This window comes from Camelus ferus, chromosome 12 (assembly GCF_009834535.1).
Source record: "Camelus ferus isolate YT-003-E chromosome 12, BCGSAC_Cfer_1.0, whole genome shotgun sequence".
NCBI classification, from domain to species: domain Eukaryota; kingdom Metazoa; phylum Chordata; class Mammalia; order Artiodactyla; family Camelidae; genus Camelus; species Camelus ferus.
This window is the reverse complement of record NC_045707.1, coordinates 20,005,574-20,027,621: the sequence shown is the minus strand read 5'-3', so window position 1 is coordinate 20,027,621 and position 22,048 is coordinate 20,005,574. Positions and strand designations below refer to the sequence as shown.

The following is a 22,048-nucleotide window of genomic DNA, read 5'->3' as shown; positions in this document are numbered from 1 at the left end:
GTCCTAAGCCGTTGACAGCTGTTGTGGCGGGGAGGATTGGACCGTCCGAGGGAGGCTAATTAAGGGTGGATGGGCCGAGGGGAGCGTGTAGGTGGTTAAGTATTTGCCTGAGAACTCAGTTAACTTCCTTCTTAGGCTTTTCCCCTTGCCCTTAACACACGTGGGGTTAATTTGAAGTGGATATTAGAGAAAAAAGCCTCAAGGACTTCGACCTTTGAAGGTTCTCGGAAGCCAACCCCTTAATATACTATCACGGCAACTGATCATGGCCCGTTCCTCCTACTTTCTTGGCCTGCAGTTTTGAACAATGTCTTTGGTCAATGGCTTAATGGCCAGAGAGGTGACATCATGTGGACACAGGCTGTGTTGCCAGAGTTGGCTACTTGGTGGAGATCATTTGAGGTAAGTAGAGCCATGGTATTATAGATACCAACAGACCCCAGTATGCAGAGAAGGAAAGCAAAGGCAGTAGCTTGAATATCCATCCAGCTGTCAGTTGGTGTGTCTAGTGCCGGGAAATCCAAGTCTTACAAATGCCCTCTTAATATGAAGGCTTCCAGCACAGGCCAGAGCCTCTGGGTCCTGGGCATTAGTCTCACTGTCACTCCAGTCACATAACCCCATACAGCCAGTCCACCCCGTATCTAGCCATAAGATAAGGAGTTGCAGACCAACACTTCATCCCAAATAAGGCATTTAGGCACCCTCCCTTCTTGTCACATCACTCCCGTCACTCCCATAGGGCCTCTGGACCTTTCCACTTACTTGGCTATCTTCTATACACGCTTATCCTGTGCTCCCTAGAGGCCATTAAATGAACCATGGCACTAAAGTGATCTTACAAATCACTCTTCATTAATTCCTCTGGGTAGATGAGACCATAGGACCTTTCTACCTCCCTAAGCCTAACATTTCCATTGACCCAAGGACAGAGGGGAACTAACCCAAGGACCAGGACACCTTATCTACAAACCCAAGCCCCAAGTGAACAGTCCTTTTATCTCCTCACATAGCAGTAATAAAGTTCAGAGGTCTCAGTACCATCTAAGCCAGGTTTAGATAGACCTTATAAAGAACCTAGTTTATAGCTTGAACTTGGAAAAAGAAGGACACCATTTTTCCTTCCCAAGTTTTCTCATACTCAGCTTTACACCTATGAACCAATGCTCCTCTGGCTTGGGATCAGATCGGTAGGTTTCAGGAAAGAACGTCATAAAGAGAAGCCAAGCAGTGTCCCAGAGGAGCACTGACCTCAGCTATCTCTTCAGTGACTTCAAAGCTCCACTGATCAATATTTGCTCCCAATTTAGGATCTCACAGAGGGTTTCCTCCTAACCCTAGAATAGTCTGGCCTTGTTTCTTCTCTCTGGTTAATCATCTATTAACCAGAGACTAGCCAGCAGACCAGAGGACTGAACTCCAGTGCCCTAAGAGACAGGAGGCATTCTCAGGGTGAGGCTACCAAAGGGATATTACTGAGTGGCCATAAGGGTAACCTATTTTGGAGTCCTAGTGATTGGGGTAAGAGTGGGGAACAATAATGTTCACAGTGTCCTGGAGCCTAGTGTCATGAGGACTTTCTTAGACTTGTTTTGAAGCTATTTAGTCCTGGCATCCTGTGGTATAAGGCCAATGGGAAAGCCTAGGGATCAAAGGGACTAAATGGAAACTCCTAGGAGCTGGCATAGAGTTTCTCTGAACATGGCTGGGACCTGGGGAGGTGGGAAAAAGTTAAGAAAGAAGGATTAACATGCATAAAGCAGCCAAATGAGCTCTAGGTCCAAATACAACTAAGTGCCTGAGAACTGGAAGGGGCAATGGAGAGAAGGCTGAGAATTGAGGTCATCTTGACCTTGGGATGACCTCTTAAAAATGGACAGAGGCAACGGTGCCCCCTAGTGGCCAAGGATAAGTGGAAGAATGCAGCCTAAACTTAAATCCATTATCAGTAAACCAAACTCTTATTTAATGGGTAATAGCTAAAATTTATTGAATGCTTAATATTTACAGATACTATTTGAATGTGGTACATGCATTATCTTAATTAATCCTCACAACTCTAAGGGATGTAGGTAATATTAGTATATCTACAGAGGAGGAAACCAAGATTTAGATGAAGTATCCTGCTCAGGGCCATAGCTTGCTACTGGATTGCTAGAATTCAGACCTAGGTTGGCCTTACTCCAGAAGCTGTATCTTAACTACTAGCTACTTTATATGGTGATGACTGTAAATAATCAGCTGCAATTCAGGAAGGGGACTTTTGAGTCATTGTTAACTATCTCCTGGCACATCAGTTCAGTGTGTTGCTATATTTAACGATATTTTAAAAGATAAGGAACTATAGTCTTATTCATCCTGTAAAACCTTTGTACCCTCATACCTGAAATACATGATAAATGGTGACCCTCCCAGAATGCAAGTAATAAAAGTAGGAGAGACAAACATTTAGCACCTAAAATGACCAGGGAGGTAGAATGGACTTCTTACAGGGAATAATCAGCCTGGAAAAATGACTGAAAAGAGGACATAGTGCTTTTTTTTTACTGTATATTACTAGATTCAGAGAACACATGTTCAAACTTGAAGGTAGTTTTCAAAGAAATAAAAGAAGTATTACTTTATATAGCCACTGGGGACTACATGGAGACTCCTTTGGCCTAGGAATAAGATTGAAGCCTTGGCTCCCCCGTCCCTCTTTGAGCCTGGTTACTTCACTTGTAAAATGGGAGTAACATCTAATATTTCTTAGAGTTGTAACAATTAACTAAGTGTGTGTATGTGCTTGTTCTGAGTATTTATCATATACTAGTTCTTTTCCCCTTGCTGCTCATCTTTGTTCTGTATTTAAAGGAATCCTATTCTTGTTCTGAATCCTTTTTACAGCAAAAAATCCTCTAAAACTTATTTTTAAAGGACTAGGTTTTCACATATACAATTTCCTAGTCACACCTGGATCTCATTTAACACTGTCTTTGGGAATGTTTCTTTAAATTCTAACATTTTACTGATAAACTCATTTAGAAGGCATCTAGAACTTAAGGTGTAACCAGATATGCAAGGTTGAGTGTATGCTCTACCAAATACTGGACTAGAATAATTTGTTATAGTGAGCCTCCAGAAAGGTTCAGATAAATTCATGGATTCCTTGTGCTACCCTGGGATATGAATTAAAAGATATGCAAAGTATATCCTCCTGGCTTTCTGAGGATCAAGTCAAGGATAATAATGTCCACTCTTCCTTATATGAGACATGCCTGTGTCCCAGTGACTGGAGAGTTCTGAACAGCTATACCTTGCCAAACCAGTGAGGTGTACCCCAGGTAATTTATTACTGGTTAGTATTAAACTTGTTTTATTTATTAAAACTTGTAAATAATTTGCTTTTTTGTAAATTAAAAGTTTCAAGGTCCCTATAAGAGCACTCTCACTTAGGCTCTGGTAAGTTTTCTGGTGTCAGAGTAAGAACTTTTTAGACACCAAGCAGGCAATGGACAGAATCCTGGGTATACTCACAGGGATATGAAGCATGTGAACATTATTTACATGCATCACAGAAGAAATAAAGGTTAGTAACAGCTAGTGTGGAAAACTATTTGACAGCATCTCTTATGACTGATGAGAGAAGAAGGAATTAGCACCAGACCCTGAGTTTAGTTGTCAACTAACATCAGGGTGCTTACCCTGGGCTAGTTAATTGTTAGGTTTCACAGGGATTTGTGGTATGAGAAAGCTTTGTGACTATATTCAATCTGTGTGCCAGGGCTTAGTGCAAGATCTTAGGAGGAAAAAAGACTTAAAGGAGAAGCTACTTCACAGCTATATTAGATCAGATTGACACTTGAGAACACTAACTTATAGATCCAGTTTTGCCACTAAATATAGAACTTCAGGACCTATGATTTCTCTAGGTCTCAGTCTCCTCATCTGTAAAATCTGCAGAGGTAAACTAGATGACCTCCAAGCTCCCTTTAGCTTCTAAAGTGCTTAGTTTAAAAAGTCTTTGAAATCGAATAAACCTGAAAAACAGGTGTTCTCCCCCTGAGGCTTTTCTGGGGCCGAAATGTTCCATTCCAAACCCTGAGACAGCCACACCTCAGCATGAGAGTGTTTGAGAAGCTCCTCAGAGAAGGTATCCTTTATATTTTCATCCCTATGCCCCAGTACAGAATCTCTACCCACAAAAAGTGGAGACAGACTTATGGTCCAGACTGACAATGCCTAGTGATGGAGATGATAAAATGTATACTTTAGTGTTGCTGTTGGCATCAAATCTGAAAGCTTAGGCCACCAAGCAAGGCTTTTCATTAAATACCATTCCTTACCTCATTTCTCCCTATCTGACAAAGCCTTTCCTTTTCAGCTGAGTTGATCACATCCATTTGCTCCCTCCTGTCTGCTCTTGCCGATCCCTCCATCTGGAAGGGCAGGGAGGGAAGAATGATCTGTTTCCTTCAAGACGAAGCTCTGTCTTACCTTATGTTTCATCAGGATGAATACAAGAAATTTCTAGAATTCTATACTACCATACACTTATTTATGTTTCCTAGCTTATTCATAGAGGTTCCTCTTCTTGCTATAATTAGACTCTAAACACATTATGTTGAATAGGCACCAAATCAATGCTTATCTAGTTTGTGAGTCCAGCAGGAATCTCAGATGGCAAAAGAATGAGAGCTTCAGGCTCCTCCTACCGTTGTGCTACATCGTTTCCAAAGCTCTTCCTTCTCTTTTCTTTCCAGTCTGGAATCCCCTATTTTCAAGCCTAACGTAAGGGCCAATTCTGGGCATGAAAAGACAACACAGTTCATACTTTTGGTTTCATATTTTTTCAGTTCATTTCAGTAAAAACATAATATAAAAGGCATTGCCACCCTCTTCCCCTCCTGGGGGTGATCCATCAAGCCTGTCATTCTGGGCTGCTCCAGTGGTTCATAGCTCATCATGCGATATGTGCAGGGCATGGTCACAGAGATCTGCAAATAGCACATAACAGTTTGAAAGAAAATGCCACTCTCATACTGATATATGCCACTATCAAGAAAAATACTTCAAAGCAAATGGACACCACCCCCCCACCATTTTTCAGAGCATGTGCTTTTAAACGAGAAAACATTCTTATGTCCTCTCACTTGTATCTCAGGTGAGGGAGCCTCAAATTCTGAAAGCTGACAGAGAAGGGAGAGAAACAACCCAGGCTTCTACGCCATATGTAATGGAAGTCGAAGCTTGAGCTAGTTTCAGAGGATTAGGTTGGGGGGTGTTGTTAGGAGGGTACTGGAGGAGTGGGGGTGGGACACACGCTAGAGAATGTGCCAGGTTCCACAGGGCTGTGAGGATGGGAGGTAAAGTGGCAGTAGCTTACCTGTTCGCTTACTACAAAGTTTGTCTTTAACATTGTCAGCCTCTCGGGAAAAGAATTCAATGAGTTCATCTTCATATTCCTCCACAATGCTCTCACACTGTCAACCCAAGGGAGAAACGAGTAAGAGAGGACAACAAGAGGAAGCCTCTGGTCTCCACCTCCAGAGAGGAGGACAAAGACATTAACCCAACTTTCCACTTGGGCTCTCCAATAACTCCCCTAATTTCCAAGAACCAGCTGCCCACTCCCATAGCTTACCGCAAACTTGAGGGTGCCGCTGATGTCTGAATCAATTCGGATGCCCTGTAGATCCAGTTCACTGGATTCTCCATTCCGGCCCACTACACGCACGTAGTTCTTGCGGTGGGTGGAAGGGTCTATCTGTTCCCCATACTCCTTCATCCGGTCACACACCTCCTCGAGCAGCTCTGTGAGGTGGGCCTCTGAGCGAGCATAAGGCACCTAGAAATGTCCTCAGCCTTGGGTCACATTCTTCTACCTCTGTACATTAGTAATTTATTTCCTTACTTTTCCTTCCAAATCTAGCTCAACCAACCTATTCTAAAAAGCCTCCCCTAATTTAAAAACAGTATGATTTGTGTAGTTCTGATATATGATCTTATTTTACTTTGTTACACGAGCCTCAAAAATAAAATAGGTGTCATTAGCTCCAAATTATAGATAAACGGCCTCTTTGATTAACCCTAGTCAATTATGTGTTCTCTCCATTTGAATTCCCTTCATTTAAAAAAATTTTTGAATTCCTTTCATTTTTTGGGATGTAAGGTAATGATTTTCTTTTTGTATTGAAATGCGACTAATACCTGCCCTCAGTGGGAAAGCATTAGAGAGGTAGTGCAGGCTTTGAGGATAACTATTAAAGCATTTCACAAGGATCATAACCATAACGTTTCTCAGATGCTCACTAGGTACAGGTTTATGTCATGTGTGTTATGTTTTCAACTAAAATAAATTTCCTAAATATAAGGATAAGACCTACCTCTTTTTCGAACGAATGTTTGTATGTATACCATACTGCCGTAGTGAAAACACAAGTCATGTGGATTAAGGATATGAATAAGGGGGCTAATCAAGGTTCCCTGTCTGCTAACAACTTCTACAGCAGAAACAGAGTATTAAGGTTTGGAGCCAGGAAGCAAGTGCATAGGTTATAAGCCTCCAGCCTTTTCCAAATGAGACAGCCTAATCTTTTAGACACTTCTGTGGGTCAATGTTTTCTTCATTTCTATTAAACTAAGGTCCCTCTTTAATCAGTTAAGTTCTCATTCAAAGATTGAGTTGTTTTGGGGGGGGAACAGTCACAGTTACCTCCACCACTGACTGGCTGCCATCTGGATTGATTCGGAAAGAGCCCATCTGAATGGTCTTCTTGGGATCCACCCGGGCAATTTCCCACTCTAGTTCATCCACCAGAGCCCTGCAAGCTGGTGCAAGGGGAGGGGGGGGAGGGAGTGGAGAAAAGAATCAACCCAGGGATTTCCATTCATCCTTTTCTCAGGTCTTGGATCCCATGCCCTCTCAAGGCGCTTTCTCCCCCACCTCCTTTCCTCCCATTTCTTCTTTCGTGCCTTTACCTCCACAGTGTAGATCCTGGCTCCTCCGAGCCCAGGCAGTTCCCAGCAGGGCCCCTAGAAGCAGGGCCAGCCAACCCCAGCCTTTCATCTTTAGCGTAATGGGGTTGCTCCACCTGGGTTTGGATTGAAATAAAGCATAGGTGTGAGGAGCCGGCTCCACTCTCCCCTGCTGCCTACCGCCCCCCCTCCCCCCCAGGCCTACAAAGGCCTCAGTGTGATCTGGCTCTACTTTCCAGGAAATAGCCGGGACACAAAGGGGTTCCTCTGTTCTGGCGCTCAAGGACCCGGATTCCCAGGGGCGGTGGGTGAGAGCTCAAGCCCGGAATTGGGGCTCAGCCCCAGACACTACGTCGACAGGTGAGGCCCTAGATGTCAGTACTTAGGCGTCGGCTGCCTAGGACTCACAGTCCTATGTGGCAGCTACGGATCGGTGGTTGGCGATTTAACAAGGACGACAAGCACAGAGGAGCTGCTGGCAAGGAGAGTAGATGATTCTGGCCAGGAGGTAGCGAGGTAGCTGACTGGCGAAGAGCACTCAAAAACTGAGGCCTATTTGGACCCAGCACCGAAGATTACTGCATCCCTAACACCAACCTATAAGTTATCCCCCATGCGGACCAGCCCCCTTTCTAAAGACCCCGCCATTGCCTTCGCTCCAGTCCATCCCCGACCCTCAGTGCCACTCGCATCCGTCCCACCTCTGCTCCCAGGGCCGCCGCTGTGGCCCAGGCGCTGGAAGACAGCCGGATTCTCACTTTAGCTTCCGACCCTACCACCTGGCTGCGGGGAAGCGGGGCTGTCCAGGCTTCTCCAGAGCGCTCCTGCGCTTTCCAGACGCGGGGTGCCCCGGAGACCGCCTGAGCCAGCTCAGCTCCTCGCACCCTAAGCGGACCGCTAAGCAGGGCTTGGATGCGCTGTAGTATGAGCCCCACACCGAAGACCGACCCCAAGCCCGCCCCTCCAAACTCTCGCGCGAACAGGCAGCCTAGGAGCGGCTCCCAGGCAGCGAGGACCCCGGTGGCTCTCAGGACCCAGACTTGCGTGGCGAGCAGCTCCACGTGACCACCAGGGGCCAGCTGAAGAATAGGAGTGGCTTGAAGCAGGGACAGAGCCCGACGTGGTGCATGGAGGCTGTCAAGCTCGCGCTTGCCAGTCTAGGTGGGCTGGGACCTTCAAAAAGAAAGGTGCGCTGCTAGCCGCTGAGAAGCCCTGGTTTCAGTACCGAGAAAACTACATCTCCCAGGAAGCACCGCAGCACCACACAATTCTTTGGTAGTAACTACAGGTTTTAAGATGTCCTGGGACCTGTAGTTTGTCAGCTTCTCCAACTCCCCTTTTACACATTTAACAGGGAAACCATACTGTACGTCTTAAAAGAATCCGACCTTAGGCTTCTACGCTGCCACAGCAAAGACATAACACTGCCCAGGAGAGACATAATTCTACTCCTTCAAAATCCTTAACTTTGGACTCCAGAGCTTTACTTTGATTTCTAGGTGTAAATTTGAAAGAAAGCCTTAGTGTTTTTTACCAGTAGTAACGCCAACACAAAGGAGATGAGGGCTGAAGTCAGAGAACCACACAGTGGCACGTTTCTAGTGAGATAGATGACACGTAATAATATTTTTGGTTTTATTTTATAAAACATGCAGTTTAAAACAAAATTTTAAAAAAATAACAAGAAAACAAGACTTAGGACAGGAGAGTGGATGGAAGACAGATGCTTCTCAGCTGTCAGCAGGAGTGAAGCCAACAGCCAAGCTTAGTCTAGGACCCAAAGGCCCTTTTGGCAATGATGATGTTGGCAACACTGGTTTGCTGGGGCCACCAAGACCCTAAATGTTGGCCCCTCCAGGCATCCTTCAGGCAGAGACTTGAGCTAGGTCTTGAACTATTGTTGTATCATGTCATTGTCTCGGACTTCAGTACTTACTAAGTAGGAACTGAAAAGTTTTGGTTCCAGGAGCTTCTTTGCCTGAGTATTAATTACCCAGGATATTTATTAAGAATGCTAATTATTTTCCATCTGGGTCAATTCTAGACTGTTTCTCGCCCACTATTCTGCAAAGGATGAAAAAGGAATCTGGCTCCTAGACCCTTTGCAACAATTCTGCTGCATTCCAGTTCTATTAATAGCACCATCTGTAGACCCTGAGCAGGTCCAATTCTGGAAGTAGACAGGGTATAGCCAACTTGGGAAGCCATCTCCCAGTTCTTGGGCCACAGAACATTGAAGGGAGAGGGAGTTGTTCATTGGGAGATGATGAGGTCAGAGCGGCAGCACTGAGGAGAAGACAGCTGCATCTGTCAAGAGGCAAAACCAAAAGCATTGACTCTTAAGGTGAGCAGAGAAAAAGCACCTAGGATACTACTTATAAAGGAAAAAAGCAAGAGAAAAAAGGGCATGGATCTGCTCCAAACACTTCAGAATTGGGCAAGAGGAGGTTAGGACCAATAGAGAATTTCAATAATAAAATCTGTTTCACTGAATTTTGAGAGGATTAAGTGATTTGTAAAGTGTTAAGTGCTTTACAAATATTAAGGCTGGGGTAGTACAGTTGTTAACATCATGTCATTCTTACTATGGTGGGTATAATTTTCACATATGCAATCAAAACCCCCTAGTCTAGTTTCCCCTGTCCCATCCCAGGCCTTACTCTTGGGACTTGTCTGGCCCTCAGGCTCAGGCACCTTCCAGTCCATCTTTCGGCCTTTCTCATAAAGGCCCTTGAGCACTTTGTGGAAGGACTCAGGCTCAGTGCCATTTTTGCTTAGTTCCAGATACTTTCGGTAAAGCTGAAGAGCTGTGCGGGCATCCTCAATACTGTCATGGGTCTCCCCTTGAATCTTCAGGTCTGGGGGAAGTAGAGGCGGAATAGTTTGGAACCTAGCAAAGGGAGGTAAGAACATGTCCTCTACTCACATCCCCAACTCTCAATAAACTGTAATAAAAAACCCGACTGCCCTTACGAGAAAGAGCTACACATCATCCCTAGTGCAGAGAAGGGATCGTGAAACTAATTAAATCCGTTAATAACTCTCACCACTAACTCAGGGTCCTCCCTGCTCCCCTTGGTCTGTTATACTTTTTTATGTTCTTCCTGAGCACCACAAGGGCCTCCAGGGCAGAGCAACTCACCTAGAAAGTACCAAGCAAGGAATCGCAGGGAAATCATTCGCTTTCGGGGCATGTGAAATAGATAAACAGTGTCAAGGACTTGGTCCTTGGGCACCTGCCAGGGATAAAAGAGTAAGAGGCTGAAGGCAGGGGATCTATAATTTCCCATTTCCCCAAATGCACGATGTATACCCTGGAGGGACCACATGCAAAGAAGACTCTTAAAAAAGCCCTGCCCGAACCATGAGGTTGATAACCCGGAAGTCCTTCTGCAGACCATGACCCACAAACTTGACTCCAATGTCTATGAGAAAACGAAGCTTTAAATAGGTAGACTTCAGAGTTGTGAGGTGCTTAGAGGAAATCTTGGCATCAAGGTCTCCTGGCTTTATCCCCGAGTACTGAGTCAAGTAATCCACCACCTAGGGATAGAGAAAAGGGCAAGTCGTCCAGGAGGCGAGGCGCACAGTTCCCCCTGCCACTCTTCCCTGGGTTTTAGGGCACCCTGTATAAGCACAGGGCTTGTTTCATTTGCACCTCCAACATCCTAATACCTGCTCCTGGGTAGAGATGTAGTCATCAATGAAGGGGATGCCTTCATTGGGTCCCTGGCCCCTAACGCAGGTAATCCTCGCTACTGACATCTGGCTAGGCTTGATTGTAGACTTGGTGCCATCACTGCGCAGCTCTGCTTCCTCCTACGTGGAAAGACTTAGTAAGAAAATCAGAGAAATGCTTATGACTCCTAATATCTTCAGAGTTCTGTTCCAACACCCCACCCTTTTGGTCTTGGTTACCTCATTAAGGGTGACAAACTCAGCGTCTAAGCCCACCAGGTCCCCAACCTGTGGCATCTCATTTGGCATCAGTGGAATAAAGGTAGTATGTGTTTTCCGCTGCTTCCGTGCTAGTGAGGCTTCAGCCAGTAGAACACTTGCCTCAATAGGGTTCTTGACTGGAAGGGAGAATCCAGAAGACAGACAGCTGGGGAAAGGGAAGGGACCAGGGGAGGGAAGCCAGAGCGTCTGACTAGAGACCAGGTCTACACTGTGTTCCCTCAATAATCCAAGCACGTGAGTAAAAAGATCATGTCTGACAAACAGAGGAGATAGATGGAACAGGTCAAATCAGAAACTGATCAGGAAATATGCTAAGAGAAAACAAAAGTCAACAGAGAGGAGACAATAAGATTTTCACTTTGAACTTTAGCTTAGAAAATTCAGAAAAATAAAGTTACAGAGAAATTATGGTTTAAAGATACTAAAAAGGGACTTAATAATGAGTTTATTGCCAAAAAAAGAAGAGACCTACACTTGGGGATAGGAATGGCTAGGCTCAAAATCATAATCTTAGCCATTCTGATCAGACTTCTTCTCCATCACCTCTTCCCATACACCCTCAGGATCTCCAGCTTCTAAATTTAAGCCCTGAGAAGCAGGAATCTCTTTACCTGGAAACTGATTACCTGGTAACACTGATTACCAATCCTAATCTTAACAAGCTATTTCTCAGAGCTCTTCCTGAAGACAAATCTAAACTGCCCACACCCTTGGGTCTACTTTGTACCACTTACTATTCAGGTTGTATTTGGAATTAAGATTCCTTTTGATGTAATAAAGGATAGCAGGCACTTTCCAGTTCATGTCAAACTGCACAGCTTCATGCTAAAAGAGAAAAAGCACTCAGTAGCCTACATATATGCCCCCTTTCCCTTCTTTCCCAAGTCAGAGAGAAGACAGGACTCAGGTACTATTTTTAGCTCTGCTAATGCTTTTTATTACTGAGGACCCATCCCTCCCTCCTGAATCTGCCTGGCATTCTCGGGCACTGAGGATGAGGATGCTAGGAAAGGGGGAGATGAAAGGGGGAATGGAATGTGTTACAACTAACCTTATCAATAGGTTCAATGAGAAAGTCATTGAAGAGATACCACTGCTGGTGGGTAACGCCCTGTGGAGATACAGAGAAAGACTGATACCAAAGTGATGGCTGAACCACTCTGGCTCAGACTCGAGATAAGGACAGACCTGGGACTCCTTTGTGGCCATCACCAGGAGTGTCCCTGCCCTGTATTACCTCACTCACCTCTTTGCGCTGGTGGTAGGTCTCTCCAACTTTGATGTGAGCCACCAGGCTGCCCCCTGTGCGTGAGTCCAGGATGTGTACCACAGTAGCCATCAGGTCATACACATAGACACCATGCTCCTCCTCTGCCCTGGCTGGGCCCCACTGTGAGGGGGGTACCCAGGCTGCTAAGCTAAGTTTAAGGTTGGGGAAGGAAGGGGAAGGGGGATAGAGGACAGGGAGTTTGGGGTATGGGGACAGGGGACCAGGGTAGGGACTCTCCATCCTAGCCCATCTGTGACTCCCAACCCTGAACTGAATCACTCTGGAGAAGCCCACAACTGGTGAATTACTAGGCCTTATTCCTCTTTTTTCCTATACTAAGTTCCACCTTCCCCTTGCCCTGCTTCTGCCCCGAACTTTTCTCCCTCATTCCCCCTCCTCTTCCCAGTTTTTCAACAACCTGCATCTCATCCCCATCAGTCCAATTGCAAACATCCAGCCCTTTGTTCTTAGTCATCTTCATTCGAAGGGAGAAAGGAAGCCAGACATTCTTCAGCTCCTCAATGGAGGGACACATCAGCATGCCCTCTGGACTCCCTAGTTCCTTCCTATCAGGATAAAAGAATTAGAAATTTGTCCTGAGGAGATCTAGCCAGTGACAAGAGGAGCCACTGGGTAGCTCAATCCTGTGAGTGCTCCACAGACAGTAACCTACCAGTCAGCCAAAGCAAACTCCTTGCTCTTGGAGATCTCCCCACCATGCTTTTTTATTGCCATCTTGAAGGCAACCTGAACACAAAGGAGAAAATATCCAATTCCTCAGGAGCATCAATCATACATGGAGGTCAGAAGAGGGAGAAAACTACAAAGTACTCCTAAAGGTCTGTTTCCAGCCCCAGTCCTTACCTCAGCCTGCATTCTCCAGAAATCAGCTTCTTTCAGGCTATTCACCTCACAATTGATGACAAGAATATCTGGCAGATGGCGGATGTTGCGGGTCTGAATCTGAGAAAATAAAACAAACGAGGAATGGCAGGGAGCCTATAGGAAAAGAAACCCCAACAGAAACAGGTAAGCCTGAATCTGTATCCTCAAACTAGGGTTCTTCCCACTCCCCACAGATCTCTGGATGGCAGTGCTGACCCAGCCAGTCCCAGATGAGACCATGGCCAAGTCCCCAACATGGCAGGACTCTAGTCCAGTGCAACAGCCCACTCACCGTGGGCTGGTACTTCTCACAGTTGTCACACCAGGCCTGTGTATTCTGCTCCAGGCAGATACTTCGCTTCAGCACCTGAGCAAAGTCACAGTTCTTCCCAGTTTTATCTGAGGGGAAACTGAATGCTTCACTCCAGGTCCTCCCTGTATCCACCATTAGGCCCCCAACACCCTTTCCCTGATGTTACAGGACATTCGGGGGAGCCTCCCCAACCCAGCTGCGGGGTATACCACTGTTGCTACCCTCAGGGTAGGAGAGTGTGAAGAGGAGGGTGGATGAGGCTCGCACGGTCTCACTGCCACAGCGGCAGAGGCTGCAGTTTTCCATCTCACAGCTGAACAGCTGCCCGATGACAGAGTCCCCCGATGAGCAAAAGCTGCTAAGAGTGAGGAGGGCAGTATATTCACACTGAGGGAGTTAGGAGACCCAAAAGTCACCGAGGGGCCTGTCACAATGGCTTTAACTATTCCTGTCCCAATTCCATACCTGCCTCCAGCACCTCGATAAGCCTGGGGTACTTCCAGCTCCTGCATATCTTGATGCAGTTGAGTGAGGATGAAGCGATTCCACCTCTGAATGAGCCTGGCCAGATTGCCCTTGCCTGAAGCCTCATCCGAGTCAGCCAGAATCAGACCAAGGGCTGAGGCCTCAGGAATGGTGCGGAACGCCCGAAGAAAGTTACTGCCCTGGAATCCAGGAAGTGTGTTGGTGGAAAAGGGTTATTTTCTCTTTTGTGACCATTTATAGAGCGCTGCCCTGCCTACTGTCCACCTCCCTTCTGCTTTATTGTCCCAGGTCTCCAGGCACTGACCTGACAAGGGTCACCTCGGGAGAGGTCCAACATGTGGAAGAGGAAGCCCAGTTCGCATGCCAGGCAGAATTCCTTTTGGCAAAGGTGGTTCTGGATTAGACAGCGAACAGGTTCCAGGAAATAGAGCACCTGGAGGTAAGAGCAGGAGAAATGATGCAGGCAACTGTGCAGAGAGGAAGAGGGATGGGAAGGTTAAGAAAGCCGGGGGGGGGGGGGGCAGGGTATAGCTCAACTGGTAGAGGCATGCTTAGCATGCCTGAGGTCCTGGGTTCAATCCCCATACCTCCATCAAGTAAATAAATAAATAAACTTCATTACTTCCCTCAAAAAAAATTTTAAAAAGAAAAGCCGATGGAGAACACAAAGCAGAAGTCCACTGAAGAAGGAAAGTTTACAGGAGACCTGAAGACCATGGGGCAAGAAAGAATGGTAAAGGAAGCTAAAGTGGGCTTGTTGGGGGTTCTGAAAAAAGAGTAAGGGTTGTGGGCCACAGGGAAGAAGAAAAGCAGTAGGCATGTTCAAGCCGCAGGAAGACCCAGGCTTACCTGGATCATGCAGTTACAGTAGGCATTGGGGATGTGGGGCTCTAACCCAGCAAATAGTGTCTTATTGTAGTGTTTGAAGTCAAAGTCCTCCAGCCCTAGCTTGGAGTATTTGATGGTCACCTGAAGCAGAAACAGTCTGAGCAAGATGAAGATACCCTCTGAATCCCTTAAATCTTTGCAGTAGCCATAACCTTCCCCAAAACCTCCTTCCTGAGTTGAGTGATAGGTGAAGGCTTCTTGAATGAGGCCTTGAATCCTTTACCATATGACTCTCCTTCCCTGGGAAACTTTCCCCACATCCCAGGGCTCCTTCCTTGGTATCCCCCAGCACCTTGCGGTATTTCTTAGAGACCATGTGGAGATGTGGCTCCTCTTCCCGTCCTATGGGTGACTCAGTGACCTGGCTGAAGCTGTCAAATTCACTGTCGGACTCCTTGAGTCGGTAAGGAATCTAGGGTTTTTAAAAAGAGGTATCCTCATTGGCTGTATAATCATCTTTGGTTTCCCCCCACCTTTATCTCAACATTGAAAGAGTCACTGAGTCCTAAACCTTCTAACTTCACGGGTTTTCAGCATCCACTGCTTCCTTTTCATTCCCGCTGCCATTGCCCTATCTCATCACAGCTGGACCACGGCGATGGCTTCCACACTGGGCCTCCACATTCACTCTGTCCAGCATACCACCACCAAACTCACCCTCCCAGAATGGCCCTTCTGCTGCATCACTTTTTCCATATTCAAGGCTTCACAATCAGGCCCTTCCCAAACTTCATCTCTTGCTGTTTCCCAATACTAACAGCTGCTCCAGCATAGTCCCCGTCAGATGCACCTGACGTTAAGCCTCCTGAGACCTTTACTAACACCATTCTCTCATCTTGAAAGGCTCCCCTGTTACTGTCTACCTACCCATCTCTCACCTTGCCAGCTCAACATCCACCTCTTTCAGTATGCTTTCCCTGACCACTCTAGCCCAGAGTAGCATCTTCCCTCTAAATAGCTCTGGCACTGAATGCTTCTAACATTCCTTTAGCATTTAACAAGAGTAAGTAATTTCTGTTACGGATAGGCCTTATCTTTGCCAACCAAATACTGAACTTCTTAAGAGCAAGGACCCTATCTAAGTCTCTGAATCCTTGCTAACACCTCATATAGTACCTTCAATTCAATAAGCTTCAAAAAAATCTTTTTTGACTGACTAAAAAAAACTACTGAGGACTACTAAAGGAAAAAGACAGAAATGCCAGTGAGTTGAGGTGGAGGCTGAGCCTCTTCCCCCCTGAACATACCTGATTGCGCAGCCTGGTGCGGGGGTTGGGCGCATAGCCAATGAAGCCCACCTTCTTCATGGTGCGCAGAATCTCTGCATCCACAGGGGGTGCTCGCCTGTAATGCAGTACAGTTCTAGGGCTTGAAGGTAGTGGTGTCTGCCCATCCAATCCCCAATCCCCAAGGGGCCAGAAAAAAAGAAAACACTAAAGCCTGATAAAAATAAGGAAAGAAGTAGGATAGTAACAGAGCTCACAGAGAATCCTGGTGTTTCAGCCCTTCCCCTACCCCCCCTCCTTTGGGCCCAGAGATGAGGTACAACCTGGGAGCCGGAGCAGAGTTGGCAGCAGGCCAATCGGAGAGAAGCGTGTCAGTGGTGAGTGGGACAGGGATGAGGGAAAGAGGCAGCAGGTCCTGGCTCCAGTCCAGAGGAGGCAGTGAGTCCACGAGACAGGGCAAAGCAAACTCGGTCTCACGGGAGTAGGGGTTGAAGGAAGGTTCAGGGGAATCAGTCCAGAGGTGCACACAGCCCTCAGAATCCCCAAAGGCCAGGGCCTGCTTGCTGGCTGACACATCAAACGTCATCAGCAGAGGCCCCACAGGATTCACATGAAAGATGTCCGCTGGGTTGGCCAGGCCTGTGGGCTCACAAAACTGGCACTGCCCTAGGAGGGAGGAGGAAGCCCACTGAGCCCTGGAAAGTGAAAAGGAGCCATCCTTTTATGCCCTTCCTACCCTCTTCTCCTGGTATCAAGAAAAGACAGGCCCCCAATCCATGCTTAGAGATAGGAAAACATATTATCTGATGCCTTCCCATAAACCACAGGGAGATTTTCTATCCAGCAAAGGGCAGTTCTGAAGTTGTTTTGCCTGTTCCACCTTTTTTTTTTTTCCTGTGTTCTTCACACCCAGGGAGAAAATAAAAGCTATAATCTCTGAGCAAATCTAAGTGAGACCCTGAGACCTCTCAGAAAGGTTACTTTCTCTCCAACAGAGAAATTCCAGGGAGTATACTCTGGCGCCTTCTACCCGCTCCTTCAACCCCTTCATACCTGACTGGGAGATAATAGCAAGACGAGAGGTATATGTAGGGATGAAGCGCAAGAAGGCAGGATCCACGTGTACTTGAAGTGGCGTGATGGCACGCATCATGCGCAGGTCATACACCTTGAGGAAACGGTCACAGGCCAGGCCGGTGAGGCGGCTGGAGAAGCCACAGGCAGCCAGCAGGTTGCCGTGCACATCAAAATCCGACAGGCTCCCTGAGAAAGCATCAAATTCATGCTCCACCTTAAAAGTACGGAGGTCTCGAAGGGAAACCTGAAGAGTTGAGAACTTGGTTATCTGCCAACGCTGTTATCAGGAAGAGGAACTGACATCTACCTAACCCTGTGAGGCTCCTACTAAAAGAACTAAGGTTCTAGAATACAGGCAATTAAAGCACAGAAAAGGCAAAATGAGAAGCCAAGGGCTGGAAGGGACCCTAAAGAGAACTCTCGTTTATCCTGTTGCCTCCAAGGTACCCATTCACAACAGAAAACATCAGGTTGGAAGATAATCTTATAGTGTAACATGACTGAGCAGGAACTCAATTCATTCCTCCCACCCCACCAACTAAAGCCCCAGAATTGAGGGAAAGACAGAGCCCAATCACATATCTGTGAAACAGGGTCCTATGGTGGGAGGGAAAATGGAACTTCGCCACCTTGCCAGATGTATGGCCACAGAAGAAGAAGCGATTTGTCTGCCTCATGATAGTGACTCCAGGCGTCTCAACTGCATACTGGGGAGGGAAGCGGAAGGAACCAGTGAGAATGATTCTTCCCACAGACCAAAGGAACAGAAAGGTCACACACACATCACAGGCGATTCCAGCCCGGGTATACTCCCCACTAACAACCTCAGGCCCTGGGTCCTGCGTGTACCTTCTGAGTCTCCTGGACAGTGTTAAGGTCAATCTCCAGTATGTGGTTCTGCAGCCCACCAACGAGCAGAGTGCTGCTGTCAGTCAGCAGGAGACTGTGCATATCCTCACTCTCATCCAGCCTGTGGGAAAGGAAAAGCTGACGGGCCAGAGTCTCACAAGTTTCCAGTCGTTTAGCCTTCCCACTCTATGAGGGACCCTCTTTCCCAGTCCAGAGGTGAGAAGCCACTCACAGGTAATCAAATATAATGAGACCCCCACGGGTCATATACTTGAGGTTGTTCTTTGTGAGAAAAAGGATGCCATTCTCCAGGCTCTGGATCTGCCGAATGTCATCACTGCCATTGACTTGAAAGGATGAGTAGCGCTCCAAAGCTGGGCCGAAAAATGAAGTGGCATGGCCCTGTAACGGATGAAAAGATGAGACAACTTGAGTGGAGGGGAAGGGCCATCCCAGATACAAATCAGAGACTGGACATTGCTCAGTTTTTCTCCATTCTTGCCTGGCCTTTCTGGCTGGCAGTGACCAAGGTATAAGGCTGGGCACCAATGTTAGTGATAACGACACTGATAATATTATCTTATGTTTGTTTAATACTTTACAGAGTACTTTTGTAAACTCTACTTCATTTTATCCTCACAATGACCCTGCTGAATAGCTAATGGCTCAGTTGGTTATAACAGTGTTCAGAAGGTCAAGGACACAGGTCCAATCCTCTATTGGCCAGCTGGCTTTCTTATGTTCCACAGTCAAGTCTAAATCCATGTGGCAAGTGTATACTGTGGGTCAGACTACAGCAGAGAGAATGTGAAACTCATTCCACCCTTGGCTCCTATGACATCATTCACTCCTGGTTTCACTCCTGACTCTTAGCTCATACCTTCTCCTTATGTGCAACCCTTATGACCCCTCTTGAAATATGGCTATTCCCAGCCCACTATCTTCTCACTCTACTTGGTCTTCTTAGGTAATCTCACCCCATCTCAAGTTTTTAACCATTCATCTTAAAGCTGATGAATCCTAATTTCCTTCCCTAGCCCGAACCATTGCCTCAAGCTTCAGACTTACACATCCAAATTCCTACCAAACATCTCTCCTTGGATATCCCATAAGAACCCCAACTCCCCACATCCTAAATCAAATTCACCATTTCAATTCTTCCTAATTATATTCCCTATGGTACCATGATCTACCCAGGAGTAAGTCACTGGTAGCTGACTTAAGTCTTATTTATTTACTTCCTAAATATTTCCCAAATCAGTTCTCATGAATAAATCTCTACAGTGCTTCATTCAGGCCTCCATCGTATTTTATGTGAATTCCTACAATATCCTGCAAACTGACTTGAATCCTGACCCATCCCCCTTAAGTCAAACTGTATACTGCTACTTCAGCACTCCACCCAAAATGCAAACCAGACCTTGCCATTCTGGATAAAAATCTTCAGTGGACTGAAGGCTCAAGTCCAAGCTCTTTTAACACAGCATATGAGGTTTTCCAGAACGTTCTCCCCCAGAAGTCAGCATGGGTTCCTCTCTCCCTTCTAGACGGGATTAAAATAGACATCCTGGCCTGCACTCTGGTCTCTACTCAAATATGACTTTATCAGAGAGACCTCCCCTGACCAACTACCTAAAATAGCAACATCTCCCACCTTTCAATATCTCAACCCTCTTAATCCACTTTATTTTTTTAAGGATATTAAGCAACACCTGATGTATCATAAAGGTATTTTTGTTGCCTTTCTAAATGCTTACTCCAAACTTAGACCCCAAAGCAAGGTCTGGCACCTATTAGGTACTCAAAAAGCACTGGTTGAATGAAGACATGTCTAACTCTTTAGCTTCAGCTTCCCATCCAATAAACCCTACTTGCTTGTAGTTCCCACACTCTTCAATCACCCTGCTGTGTAATACCTTGGGAATCATTGTTTATCCCACTGTTTTTGCCAAGAGAGCATTTCCCCCTCTTCTTGACCTGACTCCTACTCATCTCTCAAGACTCAGCTCAGGTGTCACTTCCTTCTGGAGATCCTCTGATCCTCTGCTATGCTCACCAACACCCAGTACATATTTTCACACTGGTATTTACTAGTTTAAATCCTAAATTCATAATTATTAAGTGAAACACTTTAATTTCTTTTAAATGCCATAAAATTATCTGTTCATGTTTTTCTTCCCCCCACCCCCCATTGTCCTGTGAATCCCTTGAGGGCAAGGATTATGTTTTATTCCCACTTTATTCCCTGGGCCTAGCCTAGCAGTAGACACTGCCTATTGAAATGAATGTACTACCAAAAAACTTCATTGCTTCCAATGGAAAAACAATTCACACCGTATGGTAGGTAAATTAATAAACCAAGGATACCATGCTATTTCTTAAAAAATCTTTGCGCTCCCTAGCAAACTGGCAATATGGATACACATTTTAAAAAATTAACAATGATAACTGCTCTCAGAGACATTAAAATCAGCCAGAGAAGACAAAATGATTCCATGTTGCAGAAATATGTGTTAAATGTTATATAATTATAAAAATGGAAAACAGAGGAGGAGCATTAGAGACTGGATTTGTATGGCTATAGGCTAACTGATGGGTATGGTTATCAAGATAAATCAAAGCATGGAATGGGCAAATTGCGGTAGAATTGCGATGCCTTCTGAATAAGAACACCTATGTAACCCACCTCTGGATCCTATGACTCCCTCCTTCTCCCTCCACTCCCCTCCTCTTGGCTTGACTTAAGAGACCCAGGTAATTCTTGTCACCTCAACTTAGTTCTGGCTTCCTGCAAAGCAGCTGTCCTTGGGCTAAAACCAGAGAACAGACCTCCAACATCTCCTTTCAGACCTTACAAAGGGGTACAGTTCTTACCCCATGGCTTCCCACCCACAGCATCTCCTCGTGCAAGTCAAAGTGGGAGACGGAGACAGGCACACCCACTTCAGCCACCACACTGTGCAACTCAGAGTAGACACCTTCCATTATGTGCACTGACTCCTGGACAGGAAGAGCCTCTAAGGCCACTCCCTCCGGGTCCAGCTCCACATTCTGTAGCAGACTTGGGTTCAGATGGGCATCCAGGACAGGATCCAGGGCAGAATGCATGGCCGGGGCATACTCTGCCAGTCCAGGGTCCAGGCTCTCGAAGTTCATGATGATGATGATGATGATGATGATGATGATGATGATGGCAGCAGGTTAGACCTGTGTCACACCCTCCCTTGCCACAGCCCCTTTGGATGCCTGACCCAACCTTCAGCAGGATGGCACCAGTGGACCTAGAATGGACATCCTGACCTGCAAAGGGAAAGAGGTAGCTGAGTCAGGGGTAGGACGAGGTACTTGTATTTAGTATGTTCTAGGTTTTACCAGCAGGAGGGAGATGAAGCAGGCAGATGTGAGAATGCTAAGCAGGGGATGAAGCAGGCAGGAAGGGGCTGGGAAGTTGGGTAGAGGTAGAACTGTTGCCCCTTCCTCTTCTCTAGGCACTCTGTACTCCCCACCACCCCATAGCTAACTTAATCCTTGACTTCCCTTTCACCTCCCTTCAGGCCTCCCATTGCCTGGTTCATTCCTGAACCAACAGTGGAAGGAGCAGCAACTGCAGGGGTAGGAGTTAGGTAGAGGGAGCTAAAGTGCCTGTTTCCCAGAATTAGGGGTGGGGGTGGGTGGTTGAGAGGTGAGTACAAGAGAAGTCAGTTTCCTAGAATCCTCTGCAATGTTACCCAGGATTCTCCAAGGGAAAATAAGAATGGCCATCTACCCACAATTGGGGCGGAGGTGGGGGGACGTGATGGAAATAGCTAGTTACCCAGAATTCTCTTGGGGAACCAGAAAAATCAATTACCCATAATTCTCCCCCGGCGGCAGCGGGGAGAGGAGGGATTAGGGTAGGGGTCAGATGTGTTCCTGGGATGTTTACGGGGATTGGGTCATTACCAAGATTTCTCCATGGCGGATATTTTGGAGCGCGTGGAATTAAAACGAGTAGGGGGAGAGCAAGCGCCGTCAGCTCCGCGGGAAATTCCAGTTTCCCCAATTCTCCCCCGCGCCTCAGGTTCAACCAAACTCTACGACGGAAAAGAGGGCGCACTCCCAGTGACAGCTTCCAATCAGAAAGGGCTAGGGGCTCAC

At 46.5% G+C, this 22,048-nt stretch overlaps 2 protein-coding genes and 1 long non-coding RNA gene across 10 annotated transcripts; 1 reads left to right on the top strand and 2 right to left on the bottom strand.

Moving 5' to 3' along the window:
• Positions 1 to 64: 64 nt before the first annotated feature.
• On the top strand, positions 65 to 19,202 carry LOC116667615. 3 transcript variants are annotated; one of them, XR_004324525.1, is made up of 5 exons: positions 65 to 402; positions 12,930 to 13,216; positions 14,160 to 14,310; positions 15,025 to 15,162; positions 16,981 to 19,202. It is a non-coding gene; the product is annotated as an uncharacterized LOC116667615 (long non-coding RNA). The 3 variants fall into 3 exon arrangements; XR_004324527.1 differs by having other exon boundaries at positions 16,899 to 16,996; XR_004324526.1 differs by lacking the exon at positions 15,025 to 15,162.
• CNPY2 (canopy FGF signaling regulator 2) lies at positions 4,811 to 8,173 on the bottom strand. Its single transcript, XM_006179844.3, has 6 exons — positions 7,659 to 8,173; positions 6,961 to 7,073; positions 6,695 to 6,810; positions 5,624 to 5,827; positions 5,366 to 5,462; positions 4,811 to 4,976 (listed from the first exon to the last, which is right to left on the bottom strand). Exons 2-6 carry the CDS (start codon positions 7,046 to 7,048, stop codon positions 4,933 to 4,935), a joined length of 549 nt encoding a protein of 182 aa, XP_006179906.1. The 5' UTR covers positions 7,049 to 7,073; positions 7,659 to 8,173; the 3' UTR covers positions 4,811 to 4,932.
• Positions 8,571 to 22,008, bottom strand: PAN2 (poly(A) specific ribonuclease subunit PAN2). 6 transcript variants are annotated; one of them, XM_006179846.3, is made up of 26 exons: positions 21,854 to 22,008; positions 20,786 to 21,211; positions 18,144 to 18,313; positions 17,912 to 18,032; positions 17,692 to 17,769; positions 17,039 to 17,306; positions 16,309 to 16,651; positions 16,007 to 16,103; positions 15,052 to 15,171; positions 14,721 to 14,840; positions 14,176 to 14,304; positions 13,851 to 14,050; positions 13,595 to 13,743; positions 13,365 to 13,471; positions 13,052 to 13,150; positions 12,861 to 12,934; positions 12,606 to 12,753; positions 12,164 to 12,307; positions 11,969 to 12,028; positions 11,652 to 11,742; positions 10,876 to 11,033; positions 10,633 to 10,776; positions 10,321 to 10,500; positions 10,100 to 10,193; positions 9,618 to 9,815; positions 8,571 to 9,264 (listed from the first exon to the last, which is right to left on the bottom strand). In XM_006179846.3, exons 2-26 carry the CDS (start codon positions 21,065 to 21,067, stop codon positions 9,230 to 9,232), a joined length of 3,609 nt encoding a protein of 1,202 aa, XP_006179908.1. In that variant the 5' UTR covers positions 21,068 to 21,211; positions 21,854 to 22,008; the 3' UTR covers positions 8,571 to 9,229. The 6 variants fall into 6 exon arrangements, 5 of the variants coding, with proteins under 5 accessions (XP_006179908.1, XP_006179907.1, XP_006179909.1 ...); XM_006179845.3 differs by having other exon boundaries at positions 13,607 to 13,743; XM_006179847.3 differs by having other exon boundaries at positions 13,595 to 13,740.
• Positions 22,009 to 22,048: the final 40 nt, after the last annotated feature.

Bases quoted from the DNA above. Each gene is read 5' to 3' on its own strand.
- CNPY2 (XM_006179844.3), bottom strand. From the start codon at position 7,048: ATGAAAGGCTGGGGTTGGCTGGCCCTGCTTCTAGGGGCCCTGCTGGGA. The intron at 6,811-6,960 runs GTAAAGGCACGA...CCCTTGCACCAG, and splicing joins CCAGGATCTACACTGTGGAG to CTTGCAGGGCTCTGGTGGAT. The intron at 5,828-6,694 runs GTAACTGTGACT...GGACATTTCTAG, and splicing joins GCAGCCAGTCAGTGGTGGAG to GTGCCTTATGCTCGCTCAGA.
- PAN2 (XM_006179846.3), bottom strand. From the start codon at position 21,067: ATGAACTTCGAGAGCCTGGACCCTGGACTGGCAGAGTATGCCCCGGCC. The intron at 16,104-16,308 runs GTTGTACCTCAT...ACTGCATTACAG, and splicing joins AACTCTGCTCCGGCTCCCAG to GCGAGCACCCCCTGTGGATG. The intron at 14,051-14,175 runs GTCAGTGCCTGG...CCTGGATTCCAG, and splicing joins CCCGAGGTGACCCTTGTCAG to GGCAGTAACTTTCTTCGGGC.